This window comes from Onychostoma macrolepis, chromosome 20 (genome assembly GCF_012432095.1).
Source record: "Onychostoma macrolepis isolate SWU-2019 chromosome 20, ASM1243209v1, whole genome shotgun sequence".
Lineage (NCBI taxonomy): Eukaryota > Metazoa > Chordata > Actinopteri > Cypriniformes > Cyprinidae > Onychostoma > Onychostoma macrolepis.
The window spans coordinates 16,394,294-16,412,989 of record NC_081174.1 but is presented as its reverse complement, the minus strand read 5'-3'; the positions used below and the strand labels follow the sequence as shown (position 1 = coordinate 16,412,989).

The window sequence follows — 18,696 nt, the reverse complement described above, 5'->3', positions numbered from 1 at the left end:
GGAGTTTCCCCAAAGCATTCGTCAATGACGACGCAACGGGAACCGAGGTTACGTGAGTAACCGGAGCGTTTTCTCTTGTTAATGCCACAATGTGATTTTTAATTTTGCATTATGGCATCTGCTCACAGGTAAGCGAGCGTGTTTGGGAGAGCAGCTGGCTCATCATGTGATCTTCCTGTTCGTCACCTCTCTGCCTCTCAGTTTGGAGGGAGAGATATGATTCACATATGCTCCTGCTCCATACCGTATATGTGTGTCCTCACGTTAGACCAAAAGTCAGTAAAATTAGATATAAACTATTTAGATTTAGTATTGTCTTGATGATTATCTTTTATGTCAGCATTATTTCCATATTTTTCAAAATGCTAAATTGTTGCAATGTTGCAAACTTGGTTTTAAAATATAAATATATCAGTGCATGTAAAGATTTTGATGTATAAAATGTACATGTATTGATATACATATTAATGCACTATGTAAATGATTTACAGATGTGTAAATAATCATATTTGTCATGTAAATAAATTACACTTTGGTTGAAAATTTGTCACATGAAATATCTCTTTTTTTAAATAGATAAATATAGATGAATAGAATTGTTTAGTTTTAAAAAGGCAAATTCTTAGAGTTACAGAGTAAAGGAATGTTTACAGATTCATTACTAACAACAGCTGGGGTATTATGCAGTGGTGTAGTGGAGGGTATACGCAGGTATACGGCGTATACCCACTTCTTTATCAGTCGAGATTCTGTATACCCACTTCTAAATCCTGGTGCACGTCCTGCACTAGCCAAATCATGACAGTCCAGCATATGAGTAACTAATACAATCGTATGTGAATAAATGCAAATATTCTCTAAAAACATCCAGTAAAGACAGTGATGCGGTCAGGAACGAGACGCAAACACTCTCATGCAGTGTATGTTTCATTTATAGGCTACTCGAAGCCGGATGGCACTCGCGCAGAAAGTCCAAATCGGCCTCGTAGAAGTAGCTACTAACTTACGAGTCACGACGTGCAAGAATCCAGCTATCGCTGTAGCCAAAGATATCTCTACTGTTGCAAAGCTGAATAAAAAGAAACGTTAAGAATGTAAACACATGATTGCAACTATATGGTTTATCTGTGTTTTTCAAGTCATCTCCAGGTAATAAAAAAGCATCTGATTCTGAATAATGCAGTGCTAATTGATAGCATTTATTACACTTGGCAATAGATAGGCTACTAGGCTACAAAATATATATTCTGCCTTATTCTGTGATAAACATGGGGAAAAAATGTAGTATATAGGCTAAACAAATCATAAAATTGTCATTAGGAAAATACAGGAAAAATATTATAAATTATATAATATTATATAACTATATAATAGTCAAGCAGTGTATTTGATTTCTCAGCCAATTAAAAGCAAGAGGGAATAATTAATAAATAATAATAATTGTAATAAAACCTGTCAATTAGACAAAAAAGTTATCATATTTGACATTTCTGTCCCCCTCACTTCTGAAATGATTGAGAATCACGATTGTTTTGTTTGTTTCAAATGGAGATCATAATTCTCCCACAATTCTGAACAGACAACTAAACAAAATAGCATGCAATTTACTAGAGGTTCTGACAAAATGTCAGTTGCTGCAGTCTATTTATATTTGTTTATTTATTTTAATTATTTATTGCTAAATCTGCACCTCTTCTGTGGATAATATTATTTTCATATGATCCTTACTCAAGCAGCAGAAGTTAAGTGACAGTGTGCAAATATTACAATAGTGAACTAAATATGCAAAACTAGTTTTACATGTCACTGTTTATGACACAGGTCGGTTCATCCTTTGCCGGGTCATTTGAAAAAAAAAAAAAAATTGGGGGCATATATTAAGAGTATACCCACTTTTCCAGGCACCACTACACCACTGGTATTATGTAACTTGCTGGGGCCCCAGAACCATGAAAGGCCTCTTCCTCTTGTAGTCTCAAACACTGAGTGTAAAGACTACACATAGCAGGGACAAACTCCTATTTAGATTCAGTGTGTGTGCTAGGAGGATGTGCAGGAGGTCCGCATTAATTTGTCCCTTTTTAACAAGTTTGTTTGTTTAATCAACCCTTGCTACTAAATTTTTAAAGTATTTATTGTACCCAGTGTTAAAAAGTGTGATAAAGTTTACACTTACAAACCTCTCAGACTGAAAATGGAGAGGCACATATTAGGCCTGTAGTACATTTCACAACATCTCTTGAGAGAACAAGAGGAAGAGAGCAAAACAAAGGTGTCTTATTACCTCCCCAAACTTCTCAGCTACTTATTCATTCCATGTATACGAAATGTATATGAAAAAAGATAAAAAGCAGTGAAATCGTATTTCTGTATGTACATCAGTGGCGTTCCGTCCATATAAGCTGCGAATGCGCCGCATACCCAGGCCGTCTGAGAGAATGAGTTTACGGGCTAATTAATATAAACATGATTATAAGTTGATCCCTTGTCATTTGAGATGTGACTTACAGCTTAATAAAGTGTTGGGAATATATATGTAAAATTATTTATTTGACAAACAACGGTCATTTTCTGTAAATCTACGTGAGTGACGGAAGCTTCCGGGTAAGCGGATTCTCCGCAGCTTTGGCGCCTCCGCTCCGCTCTGTGGCTGTGACTCGTCAGGATTGCTGCGCGTTCTCAGTGATTTGCTGGTATGCGCGTGATTTCATGCACTTCAAGCGCTCGCCCAAGCGGGAAAATGCGCTGTTACTGCCAGATCTCGATTGCCGAAAATTACATTGTGTTTGATGCAAAACTGACTCGACTAAATCATATGCAAAAAAACATCATAACTGTATATTTTCATGCTTTCTCAAGCAAAGCAAATTTTCAAAGTCCACACATTGCTGGTCATAGACAATGTTGAAGACGTTATTGTCAACAAGTGGTAAATAATAAAAAAAAGGTTTATAAAAATGTATTAAAATTTTTTAATAACAAACATCAGGAAAAAAATAAGAAACAATACCTTTGTTTTCCGTATTGTGTCGCTTACAGTTAAAGTCCTTCTCTGATTTTATTGTTGTTTGCAACGTTACTTGGCAATATTATTATTATTATTAATAATAATATTTTATTTATTTTATTTGTATTTTCATGGTCTATTATTGGAGTAGTGTCACCCGGGTTGGAATTTTAACTCCTATTCACTGGGAATAAAAAAATAAATGAATAAATAAATAGCCTAAATAAAATAAAATAAAATAATAATTCAGTCTATGCAGAGACGTATAGAGCGGGGGAATCCCCCATCTCCCCACCCTCTGAATATTACGTTTAAACGTTATTTGGCGGTTTTTACTTGGGAAAAGCAGCTAGTTTTCTAGCATTGGAATAACTAAACCTGAAACTATAGACGAAGGATTGGAGATTAATTTCATTTACAAATAAAGTAGGAATGTGCATACTTTTAAATCGACACCTACCACGGTGTCTTCTTTGAGTGTGTTTTAAAAACGATGAGGAGAGGGGGGAGGGGGTGTGGTCTTAATCTTAGTACTCAGCATACCCGGTTAAAAAGGTCACCGCTTGCCACTGATGTAAATGTATGATTAAAGCTGCTTGTTTGAAAAACCTCCAGATTTTGTAGACATGTCAGGCAGGACTGTAAATGTTGTCCATGTGTTTGTAATAACTTGTTCTTATCTTTAAACTTTTACTTTGATAAATGTGTTTCCATAGGGTTCTGTTGTCCAACTTCGTAGAATCTGGAGTGCCTTATGTAATGTCTCTCTACTCCTCCCCTCCAGTATTTACATTTCCCAGTCCTATGCAAAAGTACGTATAAATAAAGACCACTGAGTTCCAATAAGACAAAGCGAACCTGTCACTTCCATACCACTATGATCCTGCACTTGATCTATGACAGCTTTGATTTTAAAAGCTGGATCATTTTATTTTTTGGATTTCTTCTCCTTGCTGATATTATCAAAAATAGGAATCCCTCAAATTTCCCTCCAGGACCCTGGCCTCTGCCATTCCTGGGAACTGTCTTCACTAAGATGGATTTTAGGACTATGAATAAGGTGGGAGCTAAATTCATGTTTTCTTTAAATTTTTTTATTTGCATGTCTGTTAGTTTAGTGTCAAGTCTGTCAGCTTTTAGAGATGGTTTCATTTATTGTCCTGTTTCTGGACTTAGAAAATATTTGAGCTATTAATGTTCCTAATTGATATAAACAAAATAAAATAAATATTTTCAATTTCAGTTGGCTGAAGTCTACGGAAACGTATTCAGCTTAAGAGTGGGCAGTGAGAAAATGGTAGTCGTGACGGGATATAAAATGGTAAAGGAGGCCCTCATTACTCAGAATGACAGTTTTGTTGAGCGTCCAAATGTCCCTCTGTTTCACAAAGTTTATAAGGGAACTGGTATGTACACTAACCACAATTACCTTTATGGCTAAATTAAACCAATTTTATTCTCAAAAGGAGCTGGTTATTTATTACCGATAATCAAGTTTCATCTTCATGGCATTATGTAGGTTTAACAATGAGTAATGGATACCGGTGGCGGACACATAGGAAGTTTGGTGGCCTCCATTTGCGGATGTTTGGAGAGGAGAAGAAAATCCTTGAGCACAGCATCCAGCAAGAGTCTGTCTACCTTTGTGATGCCTTTAAGACAGAAAAGGGTATGGTGTAAAAGTCTCACTAACTAGAGAATTTTAGTTCATTGGAGCAAAGTGCAAATTAAGTGCAAATTAAGAAATATCCATGGTTTCTCCTAAACAGGACTTTTCAACCCTATGATCATCTTAAACGGTGCTGTCTCAAATACCGTTGCCTGTTTGACATTTGGACAACGCTTTGACTATCATGATGAATATTATCAAAGAATCCTGCGTCTTGACAATGAATGTGTTCAATTAGCAGGCACTCATAGAGCACAGGTACTGATTCATGACAGCATCCTTAGACACTACTTTCATATCCTGTTAGTTAATTATGATTAAAAATCTGTATTAACCATTAACTAGCCTATGTCATCTTTTACAGCTGTATAATGTGTGTCCTTGGCTCTTGGAATACTTACCTGGTCCCCATCAGACTATGTTTTCAAACTATAAGCAAATAACAGACTTCCTGAGAGGAGAGATCATTAAACATAGAGAGGACTGGGACCCTTCAAACCCACGTGACTTTATAGACAACTACCTGACTGAGATGGAAAAGGTACAGTAAGTAAAGGTGGGATTCAAAATGAGAATTTTGAATAATTCAGTACTTTCTTTTTTTTTTTTCACAGAAAAAGAGTGACCCCAAGGCTGGTTTTAACATTGAAGGGTTAGTGATATCCTGTTTAGACATGATTGAGGCCGGGACAGAGACCTCTGCTTCTACATTACGCTGGGGTCTGCTTTTTATGATCAAATATCCAGAAATACAGAGTGAGTCTGGTTTGAATTTTTCAAAGAATCTACATATTGTCACCACATTGTCACCACTTAATGACTAACTTGTGTTTCCCATTCAGAAAAGGTGCAGGCAGAGATAGACAGGGTTGTTGGACAGTCGCGTCAGCCCTGTTTGGCTGACAGAGTTGATATGCCCTACACTGAGGCTGTTATCCATGAGATGCAAAGATTTGGAGATGTTGTTCCGCTGGGATTCCCTAAAAGATCTGCTAAAGACACAACACTAGGAGGATTCTTCATTCCTAAGGTATGAATTCTATTCTATTCTATAGACTATTAGTCATTGTTGATTGCTGCACAAATCAGTAGCTTTGATGCTTTCGTTTTTAGGGCACCTCTATTTCAACAAACCTGTCTTCAGTACTGCATGATCCAAATGAATGGGAGACACCAGACACCTTTAACCCAGGACACTTCCTGAATGAAAATGGCCAGTTTCGGAAAAGAGATGCTTTCCTGCCTTTTTCAGCAGGTAATGTTTTATAAACATTTACATGTAACATCTCGGTGTGTGAATTGCTTGCAATGATCTTTTTGTGGACAAGTACAGAAGAACAAAACTAGCACACACATTTGAAAACTACACTGAAGCGAATTAAGATGGCAATATGCTTTTATAAATGAATGAAAAACTAATGCTATAATGTATAATTTAATTAGTGACGTTTTTTTCTGACAACAAAAACATTGAGTGGTTTCTGCTCACAGGTAAGCGAGCGTGTTTGGGAGAGCAGCTGGCTCGTCAGGTGATCTTCCTGTTCTTCACCTCTCTGCTGCAGCAATTCACCTTCTCCAAATGTCCAGGAGAGGAACCCAGTTTGGAGGGAGAGGTATGGTTCACAAATGTTCCTTCTCCATACCGTATGTGTGTGTCCTCACGTTAGAACAATACAAAGCCAGTAAGATTAGATATAAAGTATGCTTTCTGATATGTGTTTCTGGATGATTAGCATTTCCAAATTTTTCAAAATGCAATATTGTTGCAATGTTGTAAACATGATTTTAATGTATAAATGCAAATGTATCAGTACATGTATGAATGATTTTGATGTATTAAATGTACATGTATTGATACCTGTGTTAATGCTCTGTGTAAATGATTTACGGATGTGTAAATAAATCATACTTCAGTTGAAAATTTGTCACATGAAACATCTCTTTTTTTTTTTAAGACAGATAAATATAGATAAATAGAATTGTTTCATTTAAATATTATGTATTAAGTATTACTTTAACTAGAACAGAGTAAAGGAATGTTTCACAGTCACGGATACATTACTAACAACAGCTGGGGTATTATGTAACTTGCTGGGGCCCCAGAACCATGAAAGGCCTCGTCCTCTTGTAGTCTCAAACACTGAGTGTAAAGACTACACATAGCAGGGACAAACTCCTATTTAGATTCAGCGTGTGTGCTTGTAGGACAAATATCCCTCTCTGATGTGCAGGAGGTCCGCATTAATTTGTACCTTTTTAATGAGTTTGTTTGATCAATCAACACTTGCTACTGAATAAAAAAAAATAAAAATAGTGTAGAAAGAATTTCTACTCAAAAATTGCTAGTACATTTCACAAATAATTACAAAGAAATGGCAAGTAACACATTTAATTAAACATGTAAGAAGAAAGACTGAAATAGTATTTTCAGACTTTTTGAAGTTTGAAATTTATTTACTTTTCTGCTTAGCAATACTGAGATTACTGAATTATAGCAGAAAGTACATTGAAAGATAAAATTGCAAGAAAAAAACAAAATACCTGAGAAATATAAAAACTAAATTTTCAAAACAAATTCAATCATACTACTCTAAAAAATAATAAAAGATATACATTTGCACATATATACATATATGTCTGTCCATACATAAGTAAAATATACATCCATTCACACATGCACATAAAAGGTTTTGAAATATACCAGTGCAACTGCAAAAAGGACCCTAAGCATCCACATTACATTCACTGAAGAGTTTAATACCAAAAGGAACGGTAGAACTAGCATAACGTTTTGTCCTTGCTTTGAATAATGTCAAATTGCTTTGCTTCCTAAGAAGCCAACCAGTTTTTTCAGCCCTGGTTGGTGGAAAAAGATCATGAAGGGGATGATCATACTGGGCCATCTCTTGTATTCATTTGATGGTGGCTTGTTTTCTCCGACCTTGTAGATCAGGTAGATGTATTGATGTGTTGGTAAATCTCTCAATGATTTGTTGTGCCCTCTTTTGCATGCTTTCCAGCAAAGCTGCTTGCTTTTTTGTGCAACCAACTAACAGCACATTTGCATACTCCAGACAGGGTCTGATCAAGGAGCAATACATACTGACTAAATCATCAGCTGAAGCTCCATGTTTTGCAAAAACTGCCAAAAAGTGAAGTCGCTGAGATGCCTTTTTTACACACTCGTCAACGTGATAATTTCCATTGAACTGATTGCCAAGATAATACCCTAGGCATTTTAACTGTAATACCACATGAACCTCCTGACTTCCCAGTATAAGTGGTGGTGGATGTATTGAATGTTTTGCTAAACATATCCTTATTTCGACAGATTTGTTTCCATTTAAGAGCATGTTGTTATTTTGTGCCCAAGTTTCCAAAGCAAGTGTGTCCATTTCCATCTTTTTGTCTGTTTCTATGTCTTTTAACTTTACAGCTCGTGATATACCAATATCATCTGCATAAACTGTGCCCAGTGTATCACCAAAAATGATTCACGGGTTGACATATTAAGTAAAAACAGATATGGTGACAACTCCACCTTGGGGAACCCCTGACGTCACAACTTTCCATTCACTGCTTCTACAGTACCGTTTGTAACCACAGTACATAATTTTTATTTTTACAGTGTATTAATTGTACCCAGTGTTAAAAAGTGTGATAAAGTTTACACTTACAAACCTCTCAGACTGAAAATGGAAAGGCACAAATTAGGCCTGTAGTACATTTCACAACATCTCTTGAGAGAATAAGAGGAAGAGAGCAAAACAAGGGTGTCTTATTACCTGCCCAACCCTCTCAACTACTTATTCATTTAGGAACAAAGGCCCTGTAGAGGCAAGTGCCTATAAGCATTCATACATTACACACATTTATATTATGTTGTAGCTGTAGTGTCATGTACTGTTATGCATTAAGAAACATGTTGTCCAACTAAAACACTTTAGCATTGTTACGATTGCACTGCTGTCTGCATTGCGTGCACATGGCTTATCTCTTCAGTCTCATGTTGTTCAACTGTGCAGTTCTGTCATTATTTATGACCTGTTCCTGGTAGAGATTCTTTTGGAATGTAGAAGGTTCTCACAGAGGCTGAACTGGGGCTCTGTTTTTGTTGGAAACTACAAACACTGATTACATAACAGTTAAATAATGACTCCCACACTGCTCGTTTGGCTCCTTGCTGCTGAGACCCACATTAACTCTCTATTTTCAGATAAATAGTGCACGTACATTTCCTCACATACACCCTATTCACAACAGCCTGGCTAAAATAAGTCGGTTTACTTCAGAGTCGTCGGCTGCCCATAGAATCAGCCATGATTTTATATTCCCTATATGAGTGCCTGGACTTTAAAAGCTTTTTGTTTTTGATTTGTTTACTGCTGCTGCTTATAGATTTGATCAGGCATAAAAATCCAGCAAATTTTCCACCGGGACCCTGGCCGTTACCCATCCTAGGAAATGTCTTCACTAATGTTAACTATAAAACTGTAGACCAGGTGAGGCACTCATGAATTTATTACAACACTGAAATAATTACTCATTTAATATACAATATAACAATAATATTATTATTGTTTATATTAATATATATTTTTAAATTAAGTAAATATAGAATGCCATGTTTTTTTTGTATTTTCACATGTGCTACTTGATTAGGTAGCCTTTTTATTTTTATTTTTCCAGCTGATTGAGAAGTATGGGACCATCTTCAGTGTCAGAAATGGAAATGATAAAATAGTGTACGTGTCTGGGTTTAAAACGGTGAAGGATGTTTTGATCACTCAAGGGGAAACCTTCACTGACCGCCCTGTTTCGCATTTATTTGACACACTTTACAAAGGAAGAGGTAAGTGACTATAATAAGCAAAGTGTTCTTGCTCAATAGGTGCAAATTATGTGATGCAAATTATTTTGAGTATAGAAAAACATCCTCACTGATTGTACAGCAGGTCTAAACACAATTTTCTTCCATCGTCTTTGACACTGACCCCTGACCAAGAAAGGATTGTCCTTTAACAATGGCTACTCATGGAGGAAGCAACAGCAGTTTTCCTCGAGTCACCTGAAAAACTTCGGAGAGGGGAGGAAGACTCTAGAAGAACATATTCATCGAGAGTGCTACTTCCTGTGTGGAGCCTTTAAAGAAGAGCAGGGTAAGAACACATCTACAGTTTTTTATTGAATCTATGTTCCATAAGGAACCTTTAACATCCATGGAACAATGCACAAAAGGTCTTTTTATACTGGAAAAAGGTTCTTTAGATAATTGAAATATACTTTAATCTAATAACAACATCGTTCTTTTGAGAACTGTTCACTGCAAGGTTCTTTGGGGAAGCCAAAATTGTACTTCTAAGGCATCATTGTGAAAACTCCCTTTTGGAACCTTTGTTTTAAGAGTGTAATCACACTTTAATATGTAGAACAGTTTTCAATAGCCTACAGTTTATCATTTCAAAAAACATTTCTGAAGTGTCTTATACCAAAATATTCAGCAAATATTCATGATTCTGTCATTGTTTTGACCTTGTTGCACAGGCTGCCCATTTAACCCTCTGGTCAAAGTCAACAACGCAGTGGCTAATGTCATTGGTAGCCTGGTGTTCGGCCATCGATATGAGTATGATGATGTTGATTTCCAGAAGCGTCTACAAATGAGCGCAGAGTCAGTGTTTCTTACAGGATCTGTGTGGAACCAGGTAGCATCCACTGAAAATACAACATTTAAAAAAGCACTTAAAAAATGTTCACATAATATAACACTTGTGTTTAGTGAATGATTTTGTTTAAATATATGTGTGCAAAACACATGGAGATTACTCATCATTTTTCTTTTTTTTTAAGTTGTATGATGCCTTCCCAGGTATAATGAAATGGTTGCCAGGACCTCATCAGACAATAATCTCAAACTATCAAGAGTTAGCAAACTTCCTGAAAGAAAAGGTGGAGCAACACAGACAAGACTGGGACAGCAACAATCCCAGAGATTATATCGATGCCTACCTGACAGAAACAGAGAAGGTAAAACATAGTAACATAATTTGGAGCAGGTGACGTACCCAAGAATATTACTGAATTAATTGGATTCCTGAACAAATGCTACTTATTCATGTCCTTGTGCTTCATTTGGGGCCTTAGAGGAAGAACGACACAGAGGCAGGATTTAACATTGAGAGTCTGGTGTGGTGCATGGTAGACTTGTTTGAGGGCGGAACTGAAACAACGACCAACACACTCCGATGGGCTCTGCTTTACATGATCAAGTACCCTGATATTCAAGGTACAATAATATTATGTACTTAAGTAACACCAACAGTAAAAACAGACAAAACAGCTTTACTACTTATTGTGCATTGTTGTATCTTGACAATGTTCTCAAAATGTTTCCTTAACTAGAGAAGGTCAGAGCAGAGATTGACCAGGTGATTGGCTCCCGTCCACCTACTCTGTCCGATAAGGCAAACATGCATTTCACCAATGCTTTTATTCATGAGGTTCTCAGAAAAGCAAACCTTGTGCCTCTAAATATGGCTAGGACTGCAAGAAAGGACACAACTCTGGGAGGCTATTTTATACCAAAGGTAAAAGAAGAATAGTGTTTATTGTTTAACATTTAAATGTCTTACATTTTAATTGTGAATATTCTATATATAAAATAATACTAATATATTTTATTAGTTTTGAATAACACTTTATTATTATGACAACTTCCTGTACTGTACTAAGGGGACTGTGATGATCACTAATCTGACATCAGTGCTGTATGACAAACATGAATGGGAAACACCAGACACCTTTAACCCTGGACACTTTCTAGACTCTGAAGGCCAGTTCTGCAGGAGAAATGCCTTCTTCGCCTTCTCAGCAGGTACGGTTCATCCACTGCCTAATTCTGCTGTACCTTAATCAGTTTGAAACCATACATGTAAAACAAAAGACTGCAAAATATATATTTCAGCAAAGTAATTCAACTGTGATGGATTGACAGGCAAAAGGCAGTGTCCAGGAGAGCACCTGGCTCACATGGAGCTGTTCATCTTACTTGCCATCCTCTTGCAGACCTTCAGGTTCAGCCCTCCTCCTGGTGAGGAGCCCAGTCTGGAGAGCCAGGTGGGCTTCACACAAGCCCCTTTGCCATACAAGCTCTGTGCTCATCTGAGATAAAGGGAGCCAAATCCTGCTGAGGATATGCACTGCTTCAGTGATGCGGTGTATGCAGTATAGCAACTTCTGTGCGAGAAGTATCACCCATAGCAGATTGAGTGTTGAGGAAAGTTACTTTAAAAAGTAATGCATTACAATACTGTTACTTCCTAAAAAAGTAACTAATTACATTACTTAGTCTACTTTTTATGGAAAGTAATGTGTTAGTTTTGAGTTACTTTTTAAATCAGGGCAGGGCTTGCTTGTTTGTTTTTAATATCAAAAATTTATTTTACAAATGTAAAAGCCCTTTCACACCAAGTGAAATGAGTACGCCTCAAGGAAAAGTAAATTCATGTCTGTATTCATGATTGTTTTTATTAATTTTGAGGAATACTAAATCTGTTTTTGTGCAGGTGAGATGAGTAAATGCATGTTCACATTTAGTCTAGAACTACACAGTAACATCATGTTCACATGATGCACTTGCCTCTGCACTTACTCCCGATTTCTCTCAACATGGCAACACAAGGGCTGTCATGCGAAACAAAGTAACGTCTCGGTTACGTATGTAACACTCGTTCCCTGAAGGAGGGAACGGATACGTCACGTCGAGTGACCGACGAATTGGGATCTCGCTTAGAGAGACCAATCCACTTCGAGTGTAACTAAACGAGCCAATGCACATTGGCATGCGCTTATTGCATCCAGCTGCCGCTGATCACAGCGTGAGTATAAGTAGGCAGCAGGTGCAGCGCATATTCAGGTTTTCGCTGAGGAGCCGAGCCGGTGACCCGGCCGCTCAGCGGTGGTACAGCAGCCGTGGCCACGGGACGTGACGTGACGTCTCCGTTCCCTCCTTCAGGGAATGAGGGTTACATACATAACCGAGACGTTCCCTTTCAGTCGGTCACTCCGAGTCACGTCGGGTGACCGACGAATTGGGATCCCTACCAAAGGGCCACGGATACTGCCCCTTCCAGTGTCTTGTGGAAGCCTCCTGCGCCCCTACTTTTTGGCGTAGGTCAGGGCTCACCACAAGAAGACCAGCTACTGTTGCTATGGCACTACCCACTCAGTAAGACTGGATAACACTGGGAAACGTACCCATTCCACTTGGAACAGGAACGCTGCGGAAGCCCAACCTTCCCGAAGGAGGTTCAGAAGCACTTACACATATAACAACCGCTTAGGTGAATATGGAAGATTAGAGGTAGACTGTAGCCTCTTGGGTAATGGCAGGAAGTCTGCCCGGGGAAACACGGGCTCTGAGGCTATACCGTGGACTTACACATATGGGATCCAATTAGGTCTCTACATATGGAACCCAGCCCTCTACCGGTTCTCACGGATTCATCGAGTGAGGGCCTGGCGCCAGACGTTCCGCCACGTCTGGCTACCGAGGGGACGGAGGAGCTCGACAGGGTCTACTAACGGACTCTCTGGAGCAGTTTTAGCAAGCCGACCCGAAACCGGGGCCTCTCGGTGCTTCTACCCGTTTGAGGTGAGAACAGAGGAGGAAACCGGTTCCACACGGAGGCTATAGAATCTAGCGAACGTGTTAGGGGTCGCCCAGCCCGCAGCTCTACAAATGTCTGCCAGCGAGGCGCCACGAGGCAGCGCCCAGGAGGATGCAATACTTCTAGTAGAGTGAGCTCTCAACCTGAACGGGCAGGGCACACTCTGTGCCTGATAAGCCAGGGTGATGGCGTCCACTATCCAGTGGGCCATCCTCTGCTTAGAGATGGCATTCCCCTTCTGCCGGCCTCCGTGACAAACAAAGAGCTGGTCTGAGGTCTTGAAGCTTTGCGTCCTGTCAACGTAGCATCTCAATGCCCGTACGGAACAAAGCAAAGCTAGGGCTGGGTCTGCCTCCTCCGAGGGCAACGCTTGCAGGCTCACCTGGTCCCTGAAGGGAGTAGTGGGAACCTTGGGCACATAGCCAGGCCAGGGCCTCAGGGTTTCCTGGGCGTCCGCTGGCCCAAACTCTAGGCACGAATCGTCGACCGAAAATGCGTGCAGGTCCCCTACCCTCTTGATGGAGGCCAATGCAAGCAGGAGCAGAGTCTTCATTGAAAGAAACTTCAGCTAGACTGTCTGCAAAGGCTCAAATGGGCCCTGCTGTAGTGCTCTGAGCACTAGAGACAGGTCCCAAGAGGGTATAGAGGGGGGCCGTGGGGGATTTAACCTTCTGGCCCCCCTAAGGAACCTGATGACCAAGTCATGCTTCACCACCGACTTCCCTTCCACGGGGTCGTGGTTGGCAGCAATCGCAGTCACATAGACTTTAAGGGTGGAGGGAGATAGCCTTCGCTCCAACCCTTGCTGCAAGAAGGACAGCACAACTCTGATCGGGCACTTCCGGGGGGGTCTTCTTGGTGAGAAGAACACCATTCGACGAACAGGTTCCACTTCAAGGCGTAAGCATGTCTTGTAGACGGTGCTCTCGCCGAAGTGATGGTGTCAACTACCTCCTGGGGTAGGTCACCTAGAACCTCCGCGTCCCGTCCAGGGACCAGACATGAAGTTTCCAGAGGTCTGGACGCGGGTGCCATAAGGTGCCCCGTCTCTGAGTCAGTAGATCCTTCCTCAGAGGAATCTGCCAAGGAGGGGCTGTCACGAGGAGCATCAGTTCCGGGAACCAAGTCCGAGTGGGCCAGTACGGCACCACGAGCAGGACCTGCTTCTCGTCCTCCCTGATCTTGCACAGTGTCTGTGCGAGAAGGCTCACTGGGGGAAACGCATACTTGCGAAGGCCCCGCGGCCAGCTGTGTGCCAGTGCGTCAGTGCCGAGTGTTCCCTCGGTCAGGGAGTAAAACAACTGGCAATGAGAGGTCTCTAGAGAAGCGAACAGGTCTACCTGAGCGAGTCCGAAACGTCTCCAATCAGCTGGACCGTCTGGGGATGGAGTCTCCACTCTCCGGGGAGCGCAGCTCGTGACAGCTTGTTGGCTGCCCGGTTGAGCAAGCCCGGAATGTGAATGGCCCGAAGGTAGTTGAGAATGCGAACGCCCTGTTCTCTCAGGGGAACAAGGGCTGCTTCCGTAAATTTCGTGAAGCCACGGGGCAACAGGGACAGCCCGAAGGGCAGGACCTTGTACCGATATGCCTGTCCCTCGAACGCAAACCGCAGGAATGGCCTGTGGCGCGGAAGGATCGACACATGGAAGTACGCGTCCTTCAGGTCGATCGCTGCAGACCAATCTCTGGGACAGATGCACCCGAAGATGCGTTTCTGCGTGAGCATCTTGAACGGAAGTTTGTGAAGGGCCCCGTTCAAGACGCGCAGATCCAAGATTGGTCTCAACCCACCGCCTTTCTTGGGTACAATGAAGTAAGGGCTGTAAAACCCCGTCCTCATATCGGCTGGAGGGACCGGCTCTATCGCATCCTTCGCCAGTAGGACTGCGATCTCTGCACGAAAGACAGGAGCATCTGCCGCCTTCACTGAAGTGAAGTGGACGCCCCTGAACTTGGGAGGACGCCGGGCGAACTGAATCGCATAGCCGAGACTGATGGTCTGGCGGAGCCAACGAGACGAACTGGGAAGCGCTAGCCAGGCTCCCAAAAATCGCACAAGTGGCACCAACGGAACCACCGTTGTACCCGCTGTGGGGCAGCGAAGGGGAACGCAGGGACCGGGCTCGGGCGTCTCGTTGCCGGTCTGAGGCGGGGTCAGCGTGTGTGTAACACCAACCTGCGTTCTGGCAGAGGGTGCGTGCGTGAGTAGTACGATTGATCGCACTCTCGAACTGCCCACAGCTGCTCACTGGCGAGAGAGGGGGCTGAGTGTGGTACAGTGTTGGTCCGTCCATGATTTTTCATGCCCTTTTGGGACCCAGAGACAGAGACAACCGCCTCTTGTCGAGGTTTGTCTTTTTTTTTTTTTTTTTTTTGAAAAAGATTTCTCCTCCCAGCCCTCCTCTGGGGGAGGGAGAGGTGCATCCACCATCTCCCGAAGGCGACGAGCAGGCTAGGGCGCTGCAGCCAGCGGACGGGTGAGGCAGCAGCTGCCCGCCGGGGCAGGACATGTTGGATTGCCTCAGTCTGCTCTTGTGCAGCCGAGAACTGCTGGGCCACGTTCTCGACTGCGTCGCCGAAGAGGCCAGTCTGGGACACAGGTACCTTGAGGAACCGAACTTTGTCTGTGTCCCTATGTCAACCAGACACAGCCAGAGATGGCGCTCCTGGACCACAAGTGTGGACATCGCATGACCCAGAGACCGCGCAGTTACCTTCATCGCTCGTAGCGCGAGGTCAGTAGCGGTACAAAGCTCTTTCAGAACTTCCGGATTGTGACCACCCTCGTGCATGTCCCCCAGTGCTTTTAGCCTGAAGAACCTGCAGTAACGCCGTAGCGTAAGGTGGAGGCAGCTTCTCCACAGGCCACATAAGCATCGCCAGACAGACCAGACGAATACCTTCAGGCCCGGAAGAGGAGGCACGGTTTGCCCTGCTGGGTGGAGGCGGTATTAGGACACAACTGCATCGCAACCGACCGCTCCACTGGGGGGACCCCCGTATACCCCCTAGCTGCACCACCATCGAGGGTGGTGAGGGAGGAGGATCTAACAGGTCGGTTTCTGGCAGTAAAAGTTGCCATCCACGACCTGGTAAGCTCCCCATGCACCTCCGGGAAGAAAGGCACCGGGGCAGGGTGCTGAGAACCAGCACAAGCTACCCCGAGAACCAGTCGTCCAACCCTCTCAGCGGCCCGGGAAAGCATAGCTGCCATTTCCGGGTCTGATTCAGGCATTGCCACTGCCGGAGCAGCAGCGCAACCGAATCTTCTTTCCCCAGGAAGCTCCGGCTCACCCTCCGATGTAGCGATCGACATCCGGTCGTCGGAAGGAGCACCAAGGATACTGCTGGTTCGCTCCGCCAGCATGTTCCATTGGCAGCTCACTGGTTTCGGAGCGCAAGAGGAGCGATGGTCCCTCGAGGATTGGTTCCCTGGAGGGTTTGCCACCACTGTAATCCTCAGACCACCCGTGCAACCGCCTGAAGTAGTCCTCGCCTGTCTGCAGCCAGAACGAGAGCTAGATCGAGGCAGAGGCGACAGGGCTCCGCCCCTTTGTCGAGGTAACGGAGCCTGGCCCGCAACTCCAAGATGATCACCTTCCCAATGAGAAGATGAGTCATCCACAAACGCCACCTCAGCGTGCTTACTGCCCAGGCACGTGAGGCAGCGATCGTGACCATCACCGGCGCCAGGTAACGACCGCATCCAGAAACGCACGGATGACACGTTGTCTGTAGCAAGACCCAACTTGTCTTTACAAAGACGTAACGTCAAGTTTGCCAGATGCAACGTCGTCTTTAAAAAGACGCACCCGTGAATGCTCTTTTAGGGAAAAAGCTCTTTTAGCGTGCTGAAGCGCACAGGGGAGATGGTCGCCTGCAACACAAACAGGGGGTAGTGCAACCTGATGTGTGCAATCCACTGGACACGGGAAGAACCACCGCCGCTGTAGCGCCGACGTGACTCGGAGTGACCGACTGAAAGGGAACTGGAGTTACTTATTTGAAAAAGTAACTCAGATATTTCCTTCTAAATTAAAAAGTAATGTGTTACTTTACTAGTTACTTAAAAAGTAATCTGATTACATAACTTTTGTAATGCGTTACCCCAACACTGCAAACAAATACAAGTGAACATTATGCCTGGAAATTCCAAATACTACTGTTTTTTTTTTTGTGTGTGTGTGTCCAACCATTACATAGATTATGATCTGTACTATAAACACAGGAAATGTGCTCTGGCCTTAAACACTTTCCTCCAGTCTACACATTGAAAGAATTTGTTCTGTCTGGAAACAGAACATTTGTTAGAATGTGGGAACTTTTATTAGAACCTGTTTAGCTCTTTATGCATTATTACTTTCCCTCCCACATCTATTGATTATGCATAACTTTTAAAACGTTATGAATATGTGCTTGCCATCCTCTTATTACTTCTGTATGGTGCCACACCTTTGATATACATGATGACTAGATGTTTCCCCCTTCTTTGTGATTGCTTAATGTGTGTGCTTTGTTTATATTATTATATAGTTTAATGTTATATTTGCTGTGTTTTTGACCAAATAAATGTTTCATGTGGGCATAAGAGAGTTTTTTTTTCAAAACATTAAACATATACATACATACATATATATACATACACACACAGAATAGTTATGTTTCTATCATTTTATTATTTACCTTTACCCCGTCTACCTGTATTGAAGAATTGAGTCATGTATCTGTGATTTTTGCAATTTTTCTATTACCTTATTTTCAAATCTAGACATGTAACCTTTCCCTGAGTGATCATTAGTGAACTTTGCTGACTGATTTAAAAGCTATAAAACATGAATTCAATGCCATGTACACTCTCAGAAAAAAAAAATTGGGCAGTACTACTTAAAAAGGCACTAATATACACTTCAGGTACTAATACGTACTTTTTAAGTGATAATGTGTACGTTTAAGGTACTGATATTAAGGGGTAAATAATTTACAAAAATGTACCTTTTATTTTTTGTGCCTTTGGATACTGCCCCAGTGATAGCTTTGTATGGAAAGTATTTTGAACAAATCAGGTTATACTAATCTTGTCCTCTATTCAAATATGCTATCAGGTTTCTGAACTGAGTAAAGCAATATGCTATTAATTCACCATTTTACATATTGATGTATTATCTGTCAATGACCATAACCTCCTAAACTTGCAGTATGAACAGCATCACAGCCAAGCCTTCATGTGTTTTGCATTAACATCGTTTGTCCTCTATTTACACTGCAAAAAGTCTAAGGCAAAAGTCAAGCTCGGTTAAAAATGAACCTGCAAGGCATAAACTCCAATAGTCCACCTCATTGCATGTTCTACT

General features: G+C 41.8%; 2 protein-coding genes across 6 annotated transcripts; both read left to right on the top strand.

Moving 5' to 3' along the window:
• The first annotated feature begins 2,557 nt into the window (after positions 1-2,557).
• Positions 2,558-6,369, top strand: LOC131527162 (cytochrome P450 2J2-like). 4 transcript variants are annotated; one of them, XM_058756044.1, is made up of 11 exons: positions 2,558-3,433; positions 3,724-3,819; positions 3,980-4,067; positions 4,251-4,413; positions 4,527-4,676; positions 4,777-4,934; positions 5,041-5,217; positions 5,267-5,432; positions 5,519-5,706; positions 5,790-5,931; positions 6,168-6,369. In XM_058756044.1, exons 2-11 carry the CDS (start codon positions 3,767-3,769, stop codon positions 6,341-6,343), a joined length of 1,461 nt encoding a protein of 486 aa, XP_058612027.1. In that variant the 5' UTR covers positions 2,558-3,433; positions 3,724-3,766; the 3' UTR covers positions 6,344-6,369. The 4 variants fall into 4 exon arrangements, with proteins under 4 accessions (XP_058612027.1, XP_058612025.1, XP_058612028.1 ...); XM_058756042.1 differs by having other exon boundaries at positions 2,558-3,819; XM_058756045.1 differs by lacking the exon at positions 3,724-3,819 and having other exon boundaries at positions 2,560-3,433.
• A 2,181-nt stretch (positions 6,370-8,550) lies between these two features.
• On the top strand, positions 8,551-11,852 carry LOC131527163 (cytochrome P450 2J2). 2 transcript variants are annotated; one of them, XM_058756047.1, is made up of 9 exons: positions 8,551-9,178; positions 9,366-9,528; positions 9,686-9,835; positions 10,221-10,381; positions 10,527-10,703; positions 10,821-10,962; positions 11,079-11,263; positions 11,409-11,550; positions 11,671-11,852. In XM_058756047.1, exons 1-9 carry the CDS (start codon positions 8,996-8,998, stop codon positions 11,844-11,846), a joined length of 1,479 nt encoding a protein of 492 aa, XP_058612030.1. In that variant the 5' UTR covers positions 8,551-8,995; the 3' UTR covers positions 11,847-11,852. The 2 variants fall into 2 exon arrangements, with proteins under 2 accessions (XP_058612030.1, XP_058612029.1); XM_058756046.1 differs by having other exon boundaries at positions 9,339-9,528.
• Positions 11,853-18,696: the final 6,844 nt, after the last annotated feature.